General features: G+C 35.6%; 1 protein-coding gene across 1 annotated transcript in view; it reads right to left on the bottom strand.

The window, feature by feature from the left end:
* Window positions 1–12,053, bottom strand: part of LOC145766587 (uncharacterized) — an 82,678-nt gene extending 70,625 nt beyond the window's left edge. Inside the window, exons 1-6 of the mRNA XM_082578305.1 lie at window positions 11,908–12,053; window positions 6,958–7,123; window positions 5,387–5,537; window positions 2,913–3,167; window positions 634–740; window positions 33–134 (exon numbers count right to left, since the gene is read on the bottom strand). Of these exons, the coding sequence (XP_082434431.1) occupies window positions 33–134; window positions 634–740; window positions 2,913–3,167; window positions 5,387–5,537; window positions 6,958–7,123; window positions 11,908–12,053 (927 nt within the window). The remainder of the gene's footprint in view (window positions 1–32; window positions 135–633; window positions 741–2,912; window positions 3,168–5,386; window positions 5,538–6,957; window positions 7,124–11,907) is intronic.
* Between the last annotated feature and the right edge of the window lie 8,713 nt (window positions 12,054–20,766).

The raw sequence follows: 20,766 nt of genomic DNA, 5'->3' as shown, positions 1-20,766 counted from the left end.
ATCTGTAGGAACAAGCACTATATCAATGTAACCTCGTATAGAAATTGAGTGGAATCAGCTTTCCAGGTCACATCCAAAATCGTAATGTTGCTGTCGGTTGCTTTTGCAGCGTTCAATAGAGCCAGATGCTTTTCCTGGAGAAAGGTTTAAAGAAGAATTTCCTATTTCAAGCAAGTTCAATTATTATTGAAGCACACTTTGTAGTCTATATGCTAATGTAAAAATAAATAAATCTTTGTAATGTGTCTGTCCTATAGACCTTCAAACATCCCGGTTGACATAAATTTAATCTTGATCTTTTGTTATCGTTTGATTTTTTATAGCTAATAATCCTAAATTATTTTATTGTCATTCCGATTTTTGATATTTGAAAAGAATCACCCGCAGAAAAAGGTTGAATAGCGCTGTTACGAAACATATCATTTAAGTTTGTTTTTCTACAATAAAATAAATTCACAACCTCTTTGACTTTCGCAAAAAAGCATAAAGGTCACATTTTATCGCTTTGAGACCTTTTGTACTTTAGTCCTTGTATTGTATAGTTATTTTATAAATTTAAAAAATCTGTATATTTGTCAGTTTAACAGTTTTTTTTTGCCAGATTTGTCTTCTACTGAACACAGACGCTCTTACTTTTAATTGTTCTTGAATCTGACTTCCAGGTAAATGCATAGAATCAACCGAAATGTTGGAGATCACTCTTGGAGCTAAATAACACAAGGTATAATCACAGAATGAACCTGAAATAACAAAAACCTTTGCAAAACATGAAATTTAATTTGATTTTCATGTTTTGCAAAGAAGTGATTGACAAGCGTCTTTTGCTTAACAGTAATGTGTGAAAACACATAGAAAAAGTTGTTTGTCTTGTTTCTGTGAGACTAATAGTTTTTGGTGCTTAAAATACCGATTTTTATTTCTAATTATAAGAAATGTAGACTGCCCACTAGTCTAGGAAATTAGGAGCTTGTCCATCAACATTATGAATTGCATTACAGATACCGAGTTCTGCTTAAAAATATTTTAAATAAAAAATGAGACCCTTTAATTAATTCTTTTGTTGACTCTGCGTGACCCGAAAAACTCCGAAATAAAAACCAACGCACGAGAAATAGTTTCACCATGAGTTCGGTTAAAGTTACACAAAAGTAGACTTTGCCAAAAAAAGTTAAAAAAAAGTCTCCAAAGTAAATAACCTTCTGTTTCTTACGACTTCTAACTGTATAAGCTACAAGGGTTTAAACAGTTGAGTTAATCAACCAAAAAACTTCAAAAATCTTTAACAAAAAACTCGCTAGACATTAACGAATTGTGTAGGAGTACGCTACTTTAACTGTGAAGTTGCCTGTATTTGAATGTATCACACAGCAAATAGGTTTTGTGAATTTCAGTTTTCTAGACGGTGTTTATAACTATGTTTGCCTCTACACAAATCAGGCACTTTTCTTCGGAAAAAATGCGTAGGTGGTTTGTATGCAAGATTATATTACAACAAACATTCGATATTTCATAGTCATTGTCACTAATAACAGTGTATCAGTGATAACATTTTGTAAATCGAGGATGGCGGATAATGAATTTAGGTTATAGTTCATGTACCATCTTGACGAAGGAGCAGGGCCGGATTTAGCTGATGGGGGCCCGGGGCACTTTTAGATGGGGGCCCCGTGTAAAAAAAATTTTCGTGCCTACGCCTACGGCGTGAAAAACCACCTCTGCGTCTGCAGTAGCATTAATCCAACACTGCACAACATTTTGCAGAAACTTCAAAGGCTGAAAGAAGAAATAATAATACCCTAACAAAAAATCACATTTTTTCCACGTAGGGTGGCCCTTCAAAAGTCGGAGGGCACCTGCACCCTCTGCTTGCCCCCTAAATCCGGGCCTGCGAAGGAGTCTGATATTGCAGATATGAAATCGCATACAATGTTAAATAATGATTTATATATAGGGAACTAAGTTGTGAAGATTACAACGCAAATACCAATACCACGAATAAGGAAATTGTGTAATTTTTTGTATCAGAAAAAGCAAGCCTAAGAAATATCACAAAGTTATCTGAGGATAAACGGCAAAACGGCCACAAAAAGTCTACTTTGTATTCAAGAACATGCATCAACGATTGAAATGCCAGTGTTTCTAATAACCTACCGTGCTTTCTTAATTAAAAGTTGATTTTAAAAGCAGTGAGGTGCTTTTATAAGCATCTGCTGTGTAACTGTACGTCAAACGTAAGTTCACCTGGCCGAAGTTTTTTTTTTTGTTCTTTCATTGCAACAACAGCGGTTGTCCTATAGCCCAGTTGTTTACACATTTCGTTTGTTCAATATCCCTCGAGTTAAATCGTAAATGGGATACCATAAACTGGTAATCGTACACTAAAATCGTGACTTTAACTCAAGTAGCCACGTGAGCAATTACATCCTCTCACATCAAGCATCATTTGCCGCTTCATGTACACTACATAATAATCTTGGTACGCTATGTGCTAAAAATAACTGTAAGCTATTCTTCAACTCAAACTAATTACAATAAAGTTATTTTCTAAGCTGCGGAACACAATCAAGAAAATGCTGTGATCAACTATTGTCGTGTAAACCAAAAGAATCTGATAGTACATGCAATTGTGTTATGAAGAACCTTCAGCGTGAACATCTCTTCATAACACGTGAGATGACGAATTAAAGAAACAAATTTGTTTTTTTAATTACACATTTTCTAACAATCGTTACATAAAAATACCAACATTGAACTTTTTCTTTTGTCATTCATACCACGGAAGTGAAGCAAAGTTATTTATATAATAAGATATCAGGGTTTAATGTTACGCTTATGTCACACTGGCTTCTTTTCCAATAAGCTGGGCTACATAAAAAGTGCTTTTAGATGAAAAAATAAAAAATGCCAAAAACCTGTTGTAAAGACAAAAGTAGTAGGAAGTCCGGCAACTGAGCGGAAGAGAGGCTGGATGGTGATCTTGTACAGAGTTGCAGGACGCAATCGTTCAAAGATGGCTGTCGTGTTGATCCTCCATGTTACTCCATGATGAGGATAATGTGAGATGCGATATTCAGTTGGTGGAAAAGAAGGATGCTTCCACGAGAGTCGTATGGACGAAGAGGATGAACTCACGCTCTTTAGTCGTAGCAGTAATTGCGATGAAAGCTCTGATCAAAAATAACTTTTTGAAAAAAAACCTTTCTTTGGTTATTTATATCGTTTAAACGAAAGTTAAATTTAGTTTGCAAAACAAAACAATTTAAAACCTTTGTTTAGATACGTCATTGAACTAGAAAACTTTCATTCGCCATAAATCAAACAAGAGTTATAGGAGGCATGTAAATTAACCCTATTCGGACTAACGGGTGGATGGGTTCCGTCCATACCTAAAACTTTCAACGATTACTTAAAAGTTACTGGCTCAAATTAGCTGAAGTTTTATGACTTTTCCTAAAAATTATTCATCTTTGTTTTAGTAATAAAATGACATTTTTATGTGGTATAGTTTTTTAGTTATCAGCAGTTTTTGACACCCTACTTCTAAAATTGCCAGGTCATCTGAAAAACTTTATCATCTTGTACAAGCAAGTTAGCAAACATTTGTATTGTTTTGTGCCTTCCAAGATTTACTGCGTGACCTACATGACTACTGACCATTTCGGATTACATGCATGACTGGACCGTGTGCCTTTTACGAAGATATTAACGATTTCAGGAGATTATGACGGAGACATCAGAAAAATTGAAAAAAAAAATGACTACTTTAGCAAAAAAGCAATAGCAAATAACTGGTAGAGTATGTGTGTCCACTTAAAATTTTAACCAGTTTGTCAATAATTTTGCTTTAACTTTGCGAAAAAAACAACCTCGTAACGTTTTTATATCAAAAGTTATTAGCAAATGAAAGTGTGGATGGAATAAGTCCACACGTCAGGCCATTACCTCACAAAAATAGCTTAGTCCGAATAGGGTTAAGTTTTTCATCTTGCAACTAATTTTGGAGGTGGTACTATTTCAGAAACCGCCTACAAGTACTATTTAACAGCTAGCTTATTTATCATCCCCAACAATCTCACACAACCACTTAATTATCAGTAAGAAAAGTGTTTTAATTCCTGCACATAATGCCACACTTCCATGCTATTGTACTGAATGATTCCACAACAATCAAAAAGTGAAATAACAATTATCAGGATAGTTGAGAGAATAATTTGGTCCGTTACCAATAACATTCCCAGCTTTCAAAATAGAACAAAAATACACTAAAACAAAAAATATATGAAGCGATTTCTCAAACGTCCAGTCCCTTAAATCATCTCGGGCCGAGGTCCAAATGTACCCCTGGACCATGCCCTGGACCCTCTATCAACGCTGCTGATAAGAACTATTTGGAAACATAAAGCAGTCATGTCTTTTACCAAACAAACAAAAAATGTGCTTTTGTGAAAAATGTTGTTTTGAAAGATTACTAGGCTGCTGGATTTAAATGTGTTCATGAACATTGAACATGAAGACAGAAAGGACAAGCATGAATAGTTGTAGCGTTAGAGGAGCTACAGTAGAGTAGATGTCCAGCTAATTTGAAAACAAGTTTTTATTTATCACTTAAATGTGAATTTAACTATTATCATTAAGTAATTATGATAAAATCCTAGTTTGCGTTTCAAATTTAATTTCAACTTGTTTATTTCTAGGAGCACCGGACACAGTTATGTCGTCAATCATGAAAAATCAATCTACAAACGTTTGAATCCACGCAAAAATCGGAATATCAAGCAACAACGGTTCGGCTCGAGGTCATATTTCCATTTGGTAAGTAGAAAATTTTTCTGAAGACATTTCAACTACAAATGGAAACGTTTCAATGTCAACTAAGACAACCAGCCCGTCCTTTATCATTGGTTCAATACTTCAGTCAGCAGATTACACCAAATTGCTCAGCGGCATAGCCGAGTGGTGAGAGCTTTGAAACGGCAATCGAAAGGTCGCCGGTTCAACACCGCTCAAGAGCATGCGGCTGTGTCTTTGGCAGGACACCTAAAAGACATGCCTGAAGGTGGACACGAAGATTGGCTTCCTTGCCTTCCCGTCCACTTAATCTAATCTTCAACCACCGGGTGTAAGCCTGGATTCGACAAATAAAACAAAATTGCTAACAGCTGTATCTATCAAGAAACTAAGAAATAGGAGGACGCTTTCTCAAACTGAGTAATTGTAATATTCTAGAATCTTATGGTGCTTTGTCGACAGGCTTTGAAGTTTAAACTAGGTTATATCAGATAAAGTATATTATGCACCAATGCATGCATATGTTTGTTGTGCTGAAGTAATAGCATACATTTATTTATACATGAAGTGAACTTAACAAACCAAACTTTAAAATTACTTGTTCTTGTTGTTTTTTTCAACGCAGAAACTCTTCCTTTTTGTTTTTTGATTGTTTCTTTGTTGGAAACCTCTTCACATAACAGTGACGTAACTGTTGCAGCGCCCTCTGTCGGTAAAGATGATCCAAACTTGAACTTGAAAAGATTTTCCTGAAATAGTTATTGTTATGTCACAACAACTACTACCATTTGTTTAAGTTTGTGGTATTGTTTCTAGGAATTCCAAATCAAAAACATCTTAACAATGAAATCTTTCCATCTCTACGAAGCAGCCAGCAAGTGAGCACAATGTGTTTTCATTAGTCTCGTTCGTTTGTGGTCATGAAATATTAGTTCTGAAATATAAGGACTGCGTTCTCCTGTCAACGAATCAGTTTTTTTTGCATTAGTTTAATGTCTGCAGATGTTGAATCTGTATTAAATTGTTTGACATGCTGACTGGACCATTACACTCATATTAGGGAAAAGTAGGGTAACATGGGCTACTTGGTAATATGGTCCACCCTTGTTAGGTGTATTTGAAAAGGGCTTGTGGTCACGATTCTTGAACAACTTGAAAGAAAACTAGACAACAAAGAAAGAAACGCAAAGTTTGATGGAAATTTTGTTTGCGTGAATCATGCGTGAATACAGCAGCGTGGTGATTGGGTTTTGGAAGCAGTTGTTATAATTTTTGCTTGAAAGCAAATAAGTTACAGCGTTGGAGCTATAGTGCGATTAGAAAAATGGTTGAAAGTTTAAAACATTCACAGAGCATATGTGTATAGTGTAGCACAAACTTTTGAAGTGATTTGTTTATAATTCATGAGGAACATTAGAAAATACAAAAGGTCGTGCTGTTGTGCAATACGGGCCACTTGGTTTTGTGCAGTAGCTATGGGCAAAATATAATAAAAATGTAAACATAAAGACCAAGACCAAGAATCAGGCCTATGGTGATCAAAGTCAGGCAAATTTATATTTTTGCGACAATAGTCCATTACTTTTATAGTGTGTGATGTGTTTTTGGTTTGTTGTTTTGATTGTGTTTTTGGTTTCTTGTTTTAGGCTAATTAAAATCTTCCAATTGCTCAATTATTTTTATTTGTTTATAAACTGGATAGTTAATTAAATCAATATTAGCCAAGGGATTTGATTTTTTTTTAACAGATTCGGTGGTTCATATTACACAGAGGGTAGCCCATAAAAAAGCTGTGTAATATGCGCCACAGCCAGGTCAAAATTTAACGAAAGTTTGTGCAGGAAGTGTAAGGTTTTCGGTCTTGGTTTTCTGGCCACATAGAGTCTTTATCAACAAGTCGAGTTTCGTGAAAAAATAAGTTATTTTGTGAAAGCTATCACAGTTTCTGCTTGGGTGGCCCAAATTTACTTCCTTTCTCTAGGTTTGGCTCTCAGGCACATTACCTTAACGGCAGCAGCCTATTTTTGTTTAACAAAGTGCAGATCTCACAAAAGTTGTGCATAAGAATAAAACGTAGTAGTTTGTTCCATAAATACTAGATTGCATTATCGTGTAATCACCATCACCATTTATCAATTGACATGCACACCATAAAGAGCTTGTAATCACCTTGAGTGGTTTTGACGATATCGCTCGCAGAACTGTAGTGTTCGGCTGCTTATAGACTATTGTGATCATTCTTGCTCCCACAGATCGCAAAAAAGATGACACTAAAATGGGCGAATCCGATGGGGTCTCATCAATCAAAAGAACTATTATAAATGGGTTGGGAAACCTGGAAAGGATAATAAATATTATTTTCATGCAAACATGTGATCGAATTGCAAAAAAATAGATACATATTTGTAAAATAATTGGTTTGGATAACCACCTAAGTAATCTTAGAGTACTGTATCCTTGATCAATTTAACCTATAAAAAATGCCATTGCGCACAATGGAATCGAAATAGTGTAACATGTAGAAGACTTTACAAAAAATCTTTTTGCATCAGCTAATTAATAATCATGTTATATGCATAGATGTAATTTTTTGAAGCGTAAACGTTTTAGACTTAAAAGTTTGCAAGAGATTTTTCAGCTACTTTTATAAGATCCAATCCTTTGTGAGTACAGACCGCAGCAAAGGTTAGATTTTTTGGTTTCCTTTAGCCATACGGCCGTGTAGTTTGTTTGGAGACAGTTTGAAGAGCTGTAAAACCATGATAACGAGTTCCCTTCAGGCAAAGATGACAAGAAGGATCAAAACTATTGTTTGTATTAACAATGCTGTCATGTTGTGGCTTTTTATAAATGGAGAGATTAAAATCTCACTTTAAGTGTTGCTTTGCGTCTGTATTTTGTTCATATGACCAGGGTACTTTGAAGAAAAGTCTATTATTTTACCTGTACAAAAGTTAAAACTTCGGTTTCGATCAAGTAGATACAATAAATATTTCGTTTATATCGGTTACTTTTTGAAAGGGTTTGCGAAATCGTGATTTAGCTTAATGTTGTTAGAATAAAGAACATAAATCCACACATAGCCTTCAACAAGAGAAGGTTAATACAGTAGGCCATGGCCACCTGGAGATGCGGCCTGATTTGTCACATTTTGCAGATTTTGATTACAGCTACTGCTAGTGCTTGACTGACATTTTTTGAGATGTTTTTACTTTTTGCGGTTTCCTAATGACATAAAATTTTTTTGTTGCCTTGGGGAAGCAGCAGCAAATGAGAAAAAGTAAGTTGAAAAACGCAAAATCAGACTGTTATTGAAAATTAACAGTCTGACTAAAATCTTCGAAATCAAATTTTCTTTGTTTTTCAACATGTGAGAATGTTAAAACCTATTGTGTCATCTGGGGAAAGGAATAAAGAAAGCTTAAAAATCTAATTTTTAGAAAAAATTATTTAAACGTTCGCCCAAAGTTAGAAAAACCTGGAAATTTCAGCAAAATGTGACAAATCAGGCCGTATCTTTAGGTGGCCATGAGTAGGCTATGTTTAATCAAAATATAACAAGTGTTTTTAATCAATCATAAAACAAAAATAATTTTTATCAGACTTTAAAAAATACAGTAGCCTATGTTACTTTGTGAGCATTTTCATCAATGTAAACTTTTGAAATATTTTTGTGCTCGTTGAATTGATAACTTTTGGTATTGAAAAAATCGTTCAACAGTTTTCGTGTGAAGACCTTAACGTAACTGGATTGTTTGGCACGAAAAATTCCTACATGCTTCTGGGCAGGCAGCTAAATCATTTCCACCTTTGGATTTGAAAATAACATAAACAATCAAAATACTAAAGTTAGGTTTTTTGAACATGATCAACTGTTTTAAAAAGATAGACTCGCTAAATACTGTACTGTTAGGATAATTAGTTTGGCTTAGTTTCCTCATCTCTGGCGAGACATTGGGTAAAGATGTTTTTTTATTGTTAAGAGAGTCTTCCAAATTTTAACTTTGTTGGTTTTATTTTATAGTTTGTATGTTTCCTCAAACCTAGTAGTGTAAAGGAAACAATATCAAAAATTACCATCGTGACTTTTTAAAATCTGCTTAGACGACACTACAAGCATATGTTTAACCTTTCGACTTCATGCTAGAGCTTTGATATGTTCAGATGGTCCTCATTTGATGAAAATTAGTAATTTTAAGTGTTTATCAAAAAAGCGATTAATTTCGAGACGGCTTAATGTAATTGGACCATGTAACACCTAATTACTGCAGCTTGGTGGAAACTTATTCAAAACTTCTTTTTTGCGATTTAAACAGTTAATCAATCGTGAAAGAAAGACTCATTATTGCTTATGAAAAATAATTCAACGTCAAAGTGAAGATGTTTTTGTTTTCTTCTCAAGGACGATTGGATTTTTATTCATCAACAACTTTATAAAAGATTTATACATGCATTGGTTTGCACAAAGCTTGATTGTCTACTGACATAACTAAAGCAAAGTTTGTTAGAGAGTTAAGTAAAATATTTATCTAGTTTGGAAGTTTAATTCTTGTGCAATTGTAAGGTTTAATTGATTTAAACAAGCAAGAAATACTTCACAAACATTTCAAATATGATTTTTTTTATTACATGAAAGAATTTGTTGAACCATAAGCATACGAAGTCAAGTAACTTCTTCCGATTTAACATGTTTAAGTTTATTACAACATTTACAGAAAACTAAAAAAACTACATTGAAACAAATTTCGAACGTTTTCGACATCACGTGATGTACTATTCAGAAACAATATACAGGAATTTTTTTTCTATGTCTAAACAAAATAAAATGGTTAGATATTAAAGTTATCAACAGGAAAAAAGTAAAAGCTGCGCAGCGCTTCTGACTAGCTCAACTCTCAACAATAAACACTAGAATCTCAAAGGTCACTGCAAACGGGATCAAACAGATCACATGATGTGATATGTACGATAGGCAAGATGCGAAAAACTAAATTAAAATACGCAAAGTAGACGAGATGATAAATTTAATATTTAACCTTTGTATTTTGTTAAGATATAGACAAAATTATTGCCTATTATTCCTTAAGAGGATATCATGTGATGTCGAAAACGTTCGAAATTTGTCTCCATGTAGTTTTATTTTAAATGTTGTAATAAACTTAAATATGTTAAATCTGATTAAGTTACTTGGCTTTGTATGCCTATGGTTCAAGAAGACAAACTCTTTATCAAAGCTCTATCATTCTGTATGAAAGAATACATTTATTTGATTTTCATACTGGTTTATTTATCACAATTTATAACAGTGTATTGACAAAATATCCTAAAACTCAGTCATAACAAAAAAAAGAAATCTTTCTCTTTGTGAATTACAGGATGGCCCAGCGAAATGTGAACAAACAAATATTAAATTTTTTCAGTTATATGAAGGTCGATAAAAACAACTTCCATGTCAAATAAAAGATAAATATATTATCTTTAATAACATTCAAGAATTATTCAACATATCCACTTTTCTTCTTGATAACCTGGCAGAGACGAGGGATCACCTGATCACACGCGGCACGCAGAGTTTCAGAGTCAATTTCTGCCCAAGGTTTGATCAGTTTTTGCTTCAGAACCTCAATCCTTGAGTGGAATACAGCGAACTTCTCCTCCAAGATAGACCATATCCCAAAGTTTATTAGATTTTAATCAGGAGAAGATAAAGGCCATAGTTTCTTGGGTCAAAACGACTTGAAATTGTCTTTGCACCAGTCCTGGACCAATCTGACTGTGTGAAAGGTTGTTCCATCCTGCTGAAGTTTAGTTTCTGTTTTTCTGGTAACTTTCCTCACCCAAGAAACAACTTCATCCTTTAACATCTTCAGATAAACAATAAACATGCTGGTTCATTTTGACACTAGCTTCGATGAAAATCAAAGAGGTTTTGAGATTTGTGAACGTAATCCCTGCCCACACCATTACCGAAGCGAGTTGTTGCCTTTTGAATGAAGTTCGACGTTCAACAGACACTGAATCTTTAGATTTAATTCAAATTCAATCATTTTGGCTTTTGTGTATGTTTTGAAAGGTGAATAATTTCTCATCAGTCCAGAGAACTTGTGGCTGCGTGCCATCAACGAGCGTATTACATCTCTGGGTGCTTCTGACCTTTCGTAAGCAGCTACTAGTCACTCTGAACCTTTTTACCATCTTGTATACACCAAATCAACTAACAATACTTTTCCGAATCTTGAAAATCTTAGCAGCCTCTTATGACAGTGCGTTTCAATGATCTCATTTAAATTCTTTGCCATGGATATACTGTAACTTTAATTTTCTTGAAAATGTAAAGAGTATTTGTAATCTAAGATGATTAATTGATTATACCATTAATCTGTAATAAATGCAAATAATTTAGTAGTCAGAAAATGTGTTTTAATTTGATATGAGATTTAGTCAACACTTTTTAAGTACTGGGCTATCCTGAATAAAGGCCCATTGGCAATAGCAGGTCATACAGTGCCACAGTGCTTCATAGCAGGTCATACAGTGCCACAGTGCTTCATAGCAATTTTGCAACAAGCCTTTATAAATTTTTTAGAAAGCAAGAAAAACAATTACCCATATGAAAATTTTCAGACGTATAATTTGTTTTAATCAGTCATTGTGATGTAATCACAATAATGAAACAAACTCATGTGAAAGTAGAAAGATGCGATGGTGCTCGTTCCAATACACATTATGGTAAGTAAAGTAGCTCTTCTTTGTTTGATCTTCTGGGACCGAAGGTGTAATCCTTTTTACCACCTCCAGGTTGACGACGTTTCTCGGACTGCATTGCAAGACTAAAAGAGAACAGTCATTTTTTGACTTTATCATCCAAGGCACGCAGGTCTTCCACTCCATAATGTATGCTAGGGCTGCTGTAAGTAATCTGTCAGCCCTCACTTCCCAGCTGAAGCCTTCCATATGCTTTAATAGCGACAGTTTCTTGCTCAGAGATTCTTCAGTTTTAAAAAATTGAAATATAAGATTCATTCAAGATAATGCCATTGAGTTTTCATGGTTAGCGACTTAAGTTAGTGGTTCAAACACCTTTACATGTAATAATTTTTACACAATATTAGTAATCACCTTACTCTACGACGAGACGTCACATTGAGAAATTGGCGTCTGACGTAACGCAAAGCCCGAGATAATTTTAACTCATTCCTTCTGTTGGGATCTCGTGTGCTTTCGACAAACTCTTCCAAGCACTGTCTTCCTTCACACGTATTCATGTTCAACCTATTACGTATCTGTGAGTCGAATCTGAAACACAATGTAAAAATTAAGGTTCAACCAAACGCGATGTCTTTCCAAAGTTGATCTTCTGCTTTGAGTGTGCGTTCAGACAAAATTGATTTTGCTTTGGTGTCAATGTTAGGAATAAAAAAAAAATATTCTTGTTATTAAATTGGGCTTTCGACCTAGACCGTTTTTTTTTATCTGCCATATTCTTTTTAGTATTTTTTAAAAGCAACAGAGTAGAACCACAACCACAGCAGGCTAATGGATGATTAATGTAATGGTATTAAATTTGGTAAAATAATTGTAGTGTGGTCTTTATTACCTTGAATATTGGCGTTAATGAATTAAAAATACCTAGAAAGTTTCTTTTTTTTAATTTTATTTCATTCATCGGTTATAAATCACAAAACAAAAAACTTATTGTCATTAAAGTTATGAACAATTTGTTGGGATATTGAAAATTTCTTAGCTACCTGTTAAAAATATTATCATTACATAAAAATTCAGTATAGTTTAACAACCCATGAAAGAACGGGTTTGAATGTTTACTTCGCATTTAAGAATGTTGCGACCCAATCCGTGGAGGATTAAGATGGTACAGCTTCTTTATTGCTCTAACGGAGGTGCAAACATAGTTATGAGTTCAGTTTGATTTTGTTTGCGAATAACAGAAGTGAATTATGTTACAAAACTTTGGCGTTGAAATATTTTCAGCCAAATTAAAATTTTTTATTGTTATACTAATGGAAATGATGCTGGTAATAAAAGTGTGGATTAAAGTGGACTGTTTCTTAATGGACTATTTCTTCATGAACAAATTTTGAAATAGTTTTGTTTTGATACATAATACATTCCACCAAACAGAACCTCTTCCTATTTTTCATAGCAAAGCATAAATTACATAAACTTTTTAGATCTTTAAAACTTAGAAACTGATAAGTATAAAAACTTGTTGAAAATTGTGCCCCTCCTGGAAAATTAGAAAGACGTCACTACTTTCAAAACAATTTCCAAGTGGCTTTATTTTTCTTTTTTTTTGTTTTTGTCGTATCCAGGCTTACACCCGGTGGTTGAAGATTTAGATTAAGTGGACGGGAAGGCAAGGAAGCCAATCTACGTGTCCACCTTCAGGCATGCCTTTAAGTGTCCTGCCACAGCCACAGCCGCATGCTCTTGAGCGGTGTCGAACCGGCGCCCTTTCGATTGCCTTCCAGTGTTCTCACCACTCGGCTATGCAGCCGATGCAGCCGATTTTTCGTTATGGCTATGCATCCGATTTTTCGTTATGCAGCCGATTTTTCGTTAAAATGATAAAAAAAGATAAAGCGCACTTACGATATTAAAGTGACGTCATTTTTCCGTCTTCCAACATCCAAAACTTGAATTACATTTTCGAAAAATTCTAAAACGTTTCCCGATTGACTTTGTTCGTTTGATACGGCATTGACATCATACAAGAAAACCAAATTGAACAATTTGTTTTGGAAACACTCAGAAAGCTGCCAACCTTCAACATGTTCATAAGTGAACGGGATGCTTTCAGGGAATGGGTTGTTGTTGGGGTCAGACTGGGCTGCTACGGAAAAATAGAACAGTGTGTGGCACAGAACAAGAATAAACAAATTATAAATGTTTGTTTTAAATTGAATTCTGCGAGGCAGGCTCTGCTGCGTAGGCATGGTTGTAAAGCTTCCTTTGAACAAATACAACGAAATTATAATCACTCAAAAATCCTCTTAATATTCCTTTGCTACATTGGCTTTGGCATGCTCAACAGTACTTGAAGCCACAAATATGCAGATGTACAACAAAAGCAGAAACACAAAGAAGCAACTTTAATTATTTCAGCGAGATAGATCAGATACTTACAGTTGCAGTTCTGTAAATAAAGAAAAGTTAATCGCCTTCTTATATAAGTTTTGTTAAGTACAAGATTGTTTTATTTGAGATGACGCTGCAAAAACGTTTCCACATAAAAACAATTAAAAACTTTCGCTTTAATGACTGCTTTTGAAAGCCTTTCTTTCTCAAATGTCTAGTTTTGCTGGTTTCGATTTCTAAAAAGGATATAATTTTTTCTCGGTAAAAATAGCACTCAAAACGACTGAACAAATAAAGTGAAAATCAATTTTGCTCGATGGGCAATTTGCTTTTGCTATGAGAAGTTCTGGGTTTTCGCAACGATTCTAATCGCACGGTTTAATCAAGACCGCTAGCATGGATGAATTCTATTAGACCCAAAATGTCTTGTGTACAGCGAAAACACAAAGTTGTTTATAGTCAACGAAAGTGTTGTGAATCTTTAAAGGCGGACAACGGTCTTATGCAAATCAACTTGCAAAAAATATAAAGAATTTGGTTTGGTGTGCAGTGAAATAAGTAGAACGAATGTCAACAAGACGTTTTGCACTTAAACATAGGGCCACCATCACTTGTTTATGATACATGAAAAAAGATACCCGTCACAAAGGCTTTGTGTCACAAGCAGGGTGTATCTTTAAAATATTTAAAATTCTGAATCACTTATTGCTCTATTTTTCTTTAAACCTGATTTTACGCCTGCGATTAATAGATCGGCATCTAAATCATATTCATCGGATGATATTTTCGCTAACTACCTTACACTATTAACCTCAAATATTTTTTGCTGCTGTGATGTCATAATCACCTTAACTCGAACACTAAACAATGCAAATACGTAAGTATTGTTTATTACAAAACAAAAGATTTCCATGCTCTAGAAATAGCATTAAAATAAAGCGTTTGAAAACTAATTAAAGAAGAAAAATGAAAAAAAATGTGAAAACCGAATGATTAGCTGTCTGGAAATTTACAGTAGGCCTATACTGAAGTTTTGATTGAACGTTATTGAAGGAAAAGTTGAACAAATAGAAATCGTAATGCAACATACCAAATACTAACTTGTAAATGAAAATAACATTGGAAAAAACCCAGAGGCAACGAGTAAACCACAGTACATCAATTAAAAGTCGCGTGATACAAATACACAACTGCTATATATGGCTACTAAAAATTAACACAACATATTTTATTAATCCAAGCAACTCAACATCAATCAAGGTTTGAGAACAATGTTATTTGCCTTTGTGTTGCTTTTTCTAAAATTTTGAGCGCCCTTCTTATTAAAATAGAAAAATGCTAACAAATAGTTTTCATAAGATAGAAACTGTCAGATCGAATGAGGAATTAATGACCTTCCATTAATATTCTTCATTACTTTAGCAAGTTATCTGACCTTGCATGACCTTGTTTTTACTGACGTAAGAACTTATGAAACGTAATTTATCTTCAGCGTAACAATTAGATCGTAAATATTTTGACATCGTTAATTTTTAGAGCGAATCACTCAACTATATCTCGTTTACGATAAATCTTCGTCACTAGGCTACTATTTAAAATTGAAAATCTTTGTGAATTTGTTAATTGATAGATAGCCTGTAGGCCTATGCACAAAGCCATATTTATTTGTTTGAAAGAAATTATTATAAATGACAGCGGTTAACTCGGATAGGATATTTTGTTTACATTTATGTTGCAGTGTTACTGTGCAGCGTCACAGAAACCTATTTCAAAAGGAAACTTGTTAAAAAATAACCAGGGCTGTGGAGTCGGACGAATAGCCTAATATACGACTACAACTTCTCGATTTATAACAGCCCAACCAACTCCGGCTTGAGTGTTGTCATATTTTTGAGTGTTACAACCCTTTTTTCATTTTGTCCTTTTTTCAATATTTTAAAAGTTTAATTTCACTTAAAGTTGTGGTCGAAATTGAAACGACGACTCACAAAAACTGACACGAACAAACACTTCTATTTTCAGGTATTGTTTTCGAGCGTAAAAAGGAGAACAAAAAACAATATTTAGAAAAAAGATTGCAAACAAAGTTTTATGATTCATCGTGTTATGTCAAGCTGGAGTCAAAGTCGGTTTTTTCCAACGATTCCGACTCCGGACACGCCAATATCCCTCGGACCCAGAAACCCTGTAAATAGTTCTGTAAATAATTCCTGAAAAGATCTTTGTAGGCTCCCCAGGTATTGATAACAGCCGATTACTCATAGGACAAGAAACCACTATAATGAGTTAATTGACGATCAGTGTGAGATTATGAGCTAGCTTTCTTGCGGGACTTTTATCGGACTTCTGTATATACATCTGCATGCTATGCTACTGTAAGCTGCCACTGACTTTAAACAAACATTCATCTATAATGCAATAATAGAGTAACAATGGAGCTACTATAGGATAGGCTGATCAATTAAAATCAACCAGGCAAATATTCACCCCATATTTGATATCCACCCAGCAAATAGTTTCAATGTTTTACCAAGGGGAATAATTACTATGGGGATTTTTACTTACAATCATACTGTAGCATAGGGTGTACCGCTGCGTTGTCCAAGAAATTTGTCCCTCACGAAATACAGTGAATTGTAAAAATAAACATTTTATCACTAACCATAACCGTTACCCTTCCCTTGCTTCCATTTATGACGGTAGACTTCACGCCATTGTAGCACCTTAAGAAAGGCCACGACACATAACCAGTAGCGTTAACACGGAAGGTCCAGGAGGCAGTGGCGGCTGGTGGTGTTTGTGAGCAGTGGGGCTGCAATAAATAGTCCGGGGGGAGAAGCCCATCTGTGAGTTCGCCGAAGGAAAACGTCTTCGCGAGGGATCTGGGGGGTCTCCCCGCAAAAAAATTACATTAAATTTGGAGCGTTCTGAGCATGTTTTCACCCCAACTTTTGAAAAAATGCATTCAAATTTTGTTAAAAAGTTGATGTATTCCTAAGCTATAATTTGAAAAAACTAACAGTAGGCTATTGCTTTGGAGACAAACTTTACTAGTATTGAGCTTAGTCTTGACTAGCCTAGCCGTTGCATACAAGGTTCAAGTGATTTTGAGATGCCCTAGCACTTCCTATAACCTGTTGAATACCCTAACTTTACAGTTAACACTTCTACATTCATGGCTCATCGCTACTCTGCGAAATAAAACTAACTTTAAAAAGTTTGTAAAGTTATTCGGTTAGGTGGGGCTGTTTTCTATGCAGCCCCAACAGATTCAAAAATTGCTGTAAAATACCAAAAGAGGTGGAGCTTCAAGGATAATTTTTATCCAATCAGAGCGCTTAAAATCCAGAATCTCGAGCTGCAGAGCAGTTTGCCCAATATCGGTGTTGCCAAACAAAACTTTTAATATTTTAATTTTCGATGCGCAATTCTTAAGGGAAAAAAGTAACCGGCTCGGACGAACACAGAGGAAAACATATTTTCCCTCTTCTCGTTCTTTCAGGTGGGGCTGCAGCCCTGCAGCCCCATGGCACGAGCCGCTACTGCCAGGAGGTACTATTGGAATCCGGCCCGGGATGATTTTAATGGCCGGTAACTTTGACGAAACCACCGCGTATTCTTTGGAAGTAGTCCGTTTTTCTTAGATGCGTCTCGTTTCAAGGCCCGAACATTTATTTGGTACCGGGCCAAAGTTATCCTCTCAACAACTCTGGACGTAACTGGGTATAATGTGTTGTTTATTGTTGCTCTAGAACTGCTAAAGTCCTTTAGCGAACTCATTTTCGATAAGATTCATCATCACATTTAGGATGTCACCAATTGACTACTCGACTTATCCTCACTGCGCTGTGCAAGAAAGAACACATTCAGTACCGATTTTGAAGTCTTTGATATGACCCGACCTAGAATCGAACCTAGCTTTACCAGCAGTCCAGCACTAGAGTCGAAAGCGATAACTACTCGGCCACTGAGCTGGTATTACATGGTGGCCACATGTTTTCTATCCACTATCCGTACCTCAAGCTTATCTTCAAACAACTTCTTTCAAGCGCAATTGGGCTCTCTATAACAAGGCTGACTAATTAATCAGTGAGGTAACTTCTTTCTATTGCAAGGTGATCATATGATATGTAAACTGATGATCACTAAATGTCTACATCTGCATCAAGAAAAAGTTCGAACGAAAACTTCAAAACTTCAACATCTGCTTATTTAAAAGTACGATAATCAAAGTCATTTCAAACTTGTTCTAAGGCCTCCGGTGACTGGTGGTGAATGCATTGGCAGACTCACTATAACTGGCTTATACTTGAAAAGCTGGTCGCCCCAGGCCACACTGCAACTGCAAGTTGGGAAAGTGTGAAATTTTAACGCTCGGCTTCAATTAGAAAACTTGGCTCCAGAAATAGAACAGCTGCAATGGTTCGACTCTCGAATTGAAAATAACACAGTTTTACTTGTTGTTCATTCCCCAGTAGCCTACTTAACGAAAGAAAAAATTCATTGCAAAATTGAGTTGTGAAAGCAACTTCAAAGCAACAAACCCGACGGCCTTGTGGTTTAATGTCTTCAGAAGTTAAGAAATATGAGAAAGTGTAAAAAATAATTTAACTTCACAAAACAGCTTCCTCAATTCAAAGGGAAACCTTGCCTTAGTCAAAGCAAATATTTTTTGAGCACAATTGGTCGACTTTCTTGAATGGATGGCTGTTACTTCTAAGATAACAGACGGCCGATACCAACAAATCGTAGGCTAGTGCGACATGTTTTCAAAATTATCTTACTTTAATTAGCAGCCTGTGAAGTGGAGCTGGTGGCCTTCCTGTCATTGGCTATCTACTCAGCTATAACTATCCATCTATGCTCATCTGGTTTCTGATATAGCCTAGGCCAGCGGTTTTTAATCTTTTGCCTTGTCGGCACCACCTTGAAATTACCAATCAATTCTCGCACCCCCTCCTAGGATTGGCTGAAAAGTAACAGACGCCTACAATTCGAAATTTTTGTTAAAACCTGGTTAACCAACTTTTGTTAAAACCTGGTAAACCAAGCTTCTTACGTCATATTCTAACATTCCTTTATAATTCAGCATCCCCGCACCGCCTAGGCACAGGTCTCGCACTCCTTATTGGTGCGTGCCGTTACCCCAGGCCTACTAATGAAAGGGCGGTCCCAAAATTTGATGAAATTCAAGACTAAGTTTTTCCGGCAGTTAGCAAATCAAACAAAGCCATTTTTTAAAATATTGCGTTGACAAATTCGACATATTGCTAATATTTGTAATCTTTTCAAATCAATAATACCTTTAAAAGCGAAAAAACACAACTTGTAGCCTACAATATCTGCCAAAACTTATGAGAAATATTTAAAAACATTTAACATAAAAAACAAACTTTGCTTATGGATTGTTGCTTAACCCTATTTAGCTTTTACCGAAAAGTCATATAAAATAAAACTTTGTTAAAAATTTAATCAAAAAACTTAATTTAAAAATGCAAAAAAGGAGATCATTTGAGCTTTTTTGACTGTCCTCGGAAGACAATTTATTTTTCTAGAGAAAATAAGGCAAATCCTCCTAAAAGAGGACGTATGGTGGTAGCCCTACGCTACAGCAGCTAGGCTTAAGTTAAGCAAAATAAAGTCCGCATCCATGGTCCGGTTGGCTAGGCGCCCGATTTTAAGAACAAACAAATTTCAAGATCAACTGTAATGGTTCGACTATCGGTTTGTGCGCTTGAGCAAACATATCAAAGACTGCTTTCCACTCAGCGGCACATGGTGGATGGAATAATTCTCAGACAACACTTCAACTATTGGAAACTTGACAAACTTCATTATGTCTAACTCAGTGACCGGCCTGCGTCAGTGGTTTAAAGCCTTTGCAAGTATGTAAAACTGCCAAGATCAGGCTCTCAAAGAAGCTTACTCAGACGGAGACTAAAGATTCTCAGAAGTAATTCGCCGGCGGGAAAAGTGCTCTCACATTGAATAAACGCTTTTAACTCGAAGTCGTCTCAATTGTTAAACGCCGACATGGAAAGTAGGCTAGCGTTGGAAGTGTCTCGGTCACATTTTTGTATTTGACAGTAGAAGGCTGCTACAGCAAATTGACTGTTATAAAATTATTTTATCTGAAGTTTTCAATCCATTTTTTACGTGACATAGTTTACATGTGTCTCCACATGACGGCAGTGGCGTATTTTTTCAACGTCTGCAGACGTTAAATCAACGTACAAATGACGAATTTTGCTGTCTGGTTTGTGGCATTTCTGTTGCACGATGGGGCACCGTGGGCGTATTTGTAATCTACAGGTCGCTGCAGCAACCACGTGATATTGCGAGGTCTTTCTGCATCGAGGTAATTAAACGAGCGTTTCGGCAGACTAGGACAACGGATTAGTCTGTAAGACTTTGGAAAGTCTAAACTAAATGCTAGAAGGGTCACAAGGACTGCAGACTGCAGTTAGTTGGTTCATGGGAAAAATTGTCGTATCTTTAAGGTGTCTACTTGTCAAATCACTCCATCTGCTGCAGCGACATGCAGATTACTTATTCGCGCTCCGTGGGCGTTGCATTCCATTGGTGATCTATCACCAGCAAGAGACTATCTGATGTCGCCTGTCACTCTTAAACCGGAATTTGGCCACTGGCTGTGTTGCGGAATTGCACTGTAAAGTATTTCGAGAAAGAAATACCAAAATCCGGGTTTTTACATGATTTGACGTCTGCAGTCGTTGAATCAATGTGAAAGAATTTCTTAACAGGGAGTTTACACATCAGAATAGTCTCGTGAAAACAGGCCAGCAAGATAAACCTCCTTTACAATATAACAGCGCCAAAAATAAGACGTACAGTGCAAACTTCAAGTTTTCCACAACCGAG

Source organism: Aplidium turbinatum, chromosome 3 (genome assembly GCF_918807975.1).
Source record: "Aplidium turbinatum chromosome 3, kaAplTurb1.1, whole genome shotgun sequence".
Classification (NCBI taxonomy): Eukaryota; Metazoa; Chordata; class Ascidiacea; order Aplousobranchia; family Polyclinidae; genus Aplidium; species Aplidium turbinatum.
Note: the sequence above shows the minus strand (reverse complement) of the source record. Positions and strands in the feature narration are given on the sequence as shown.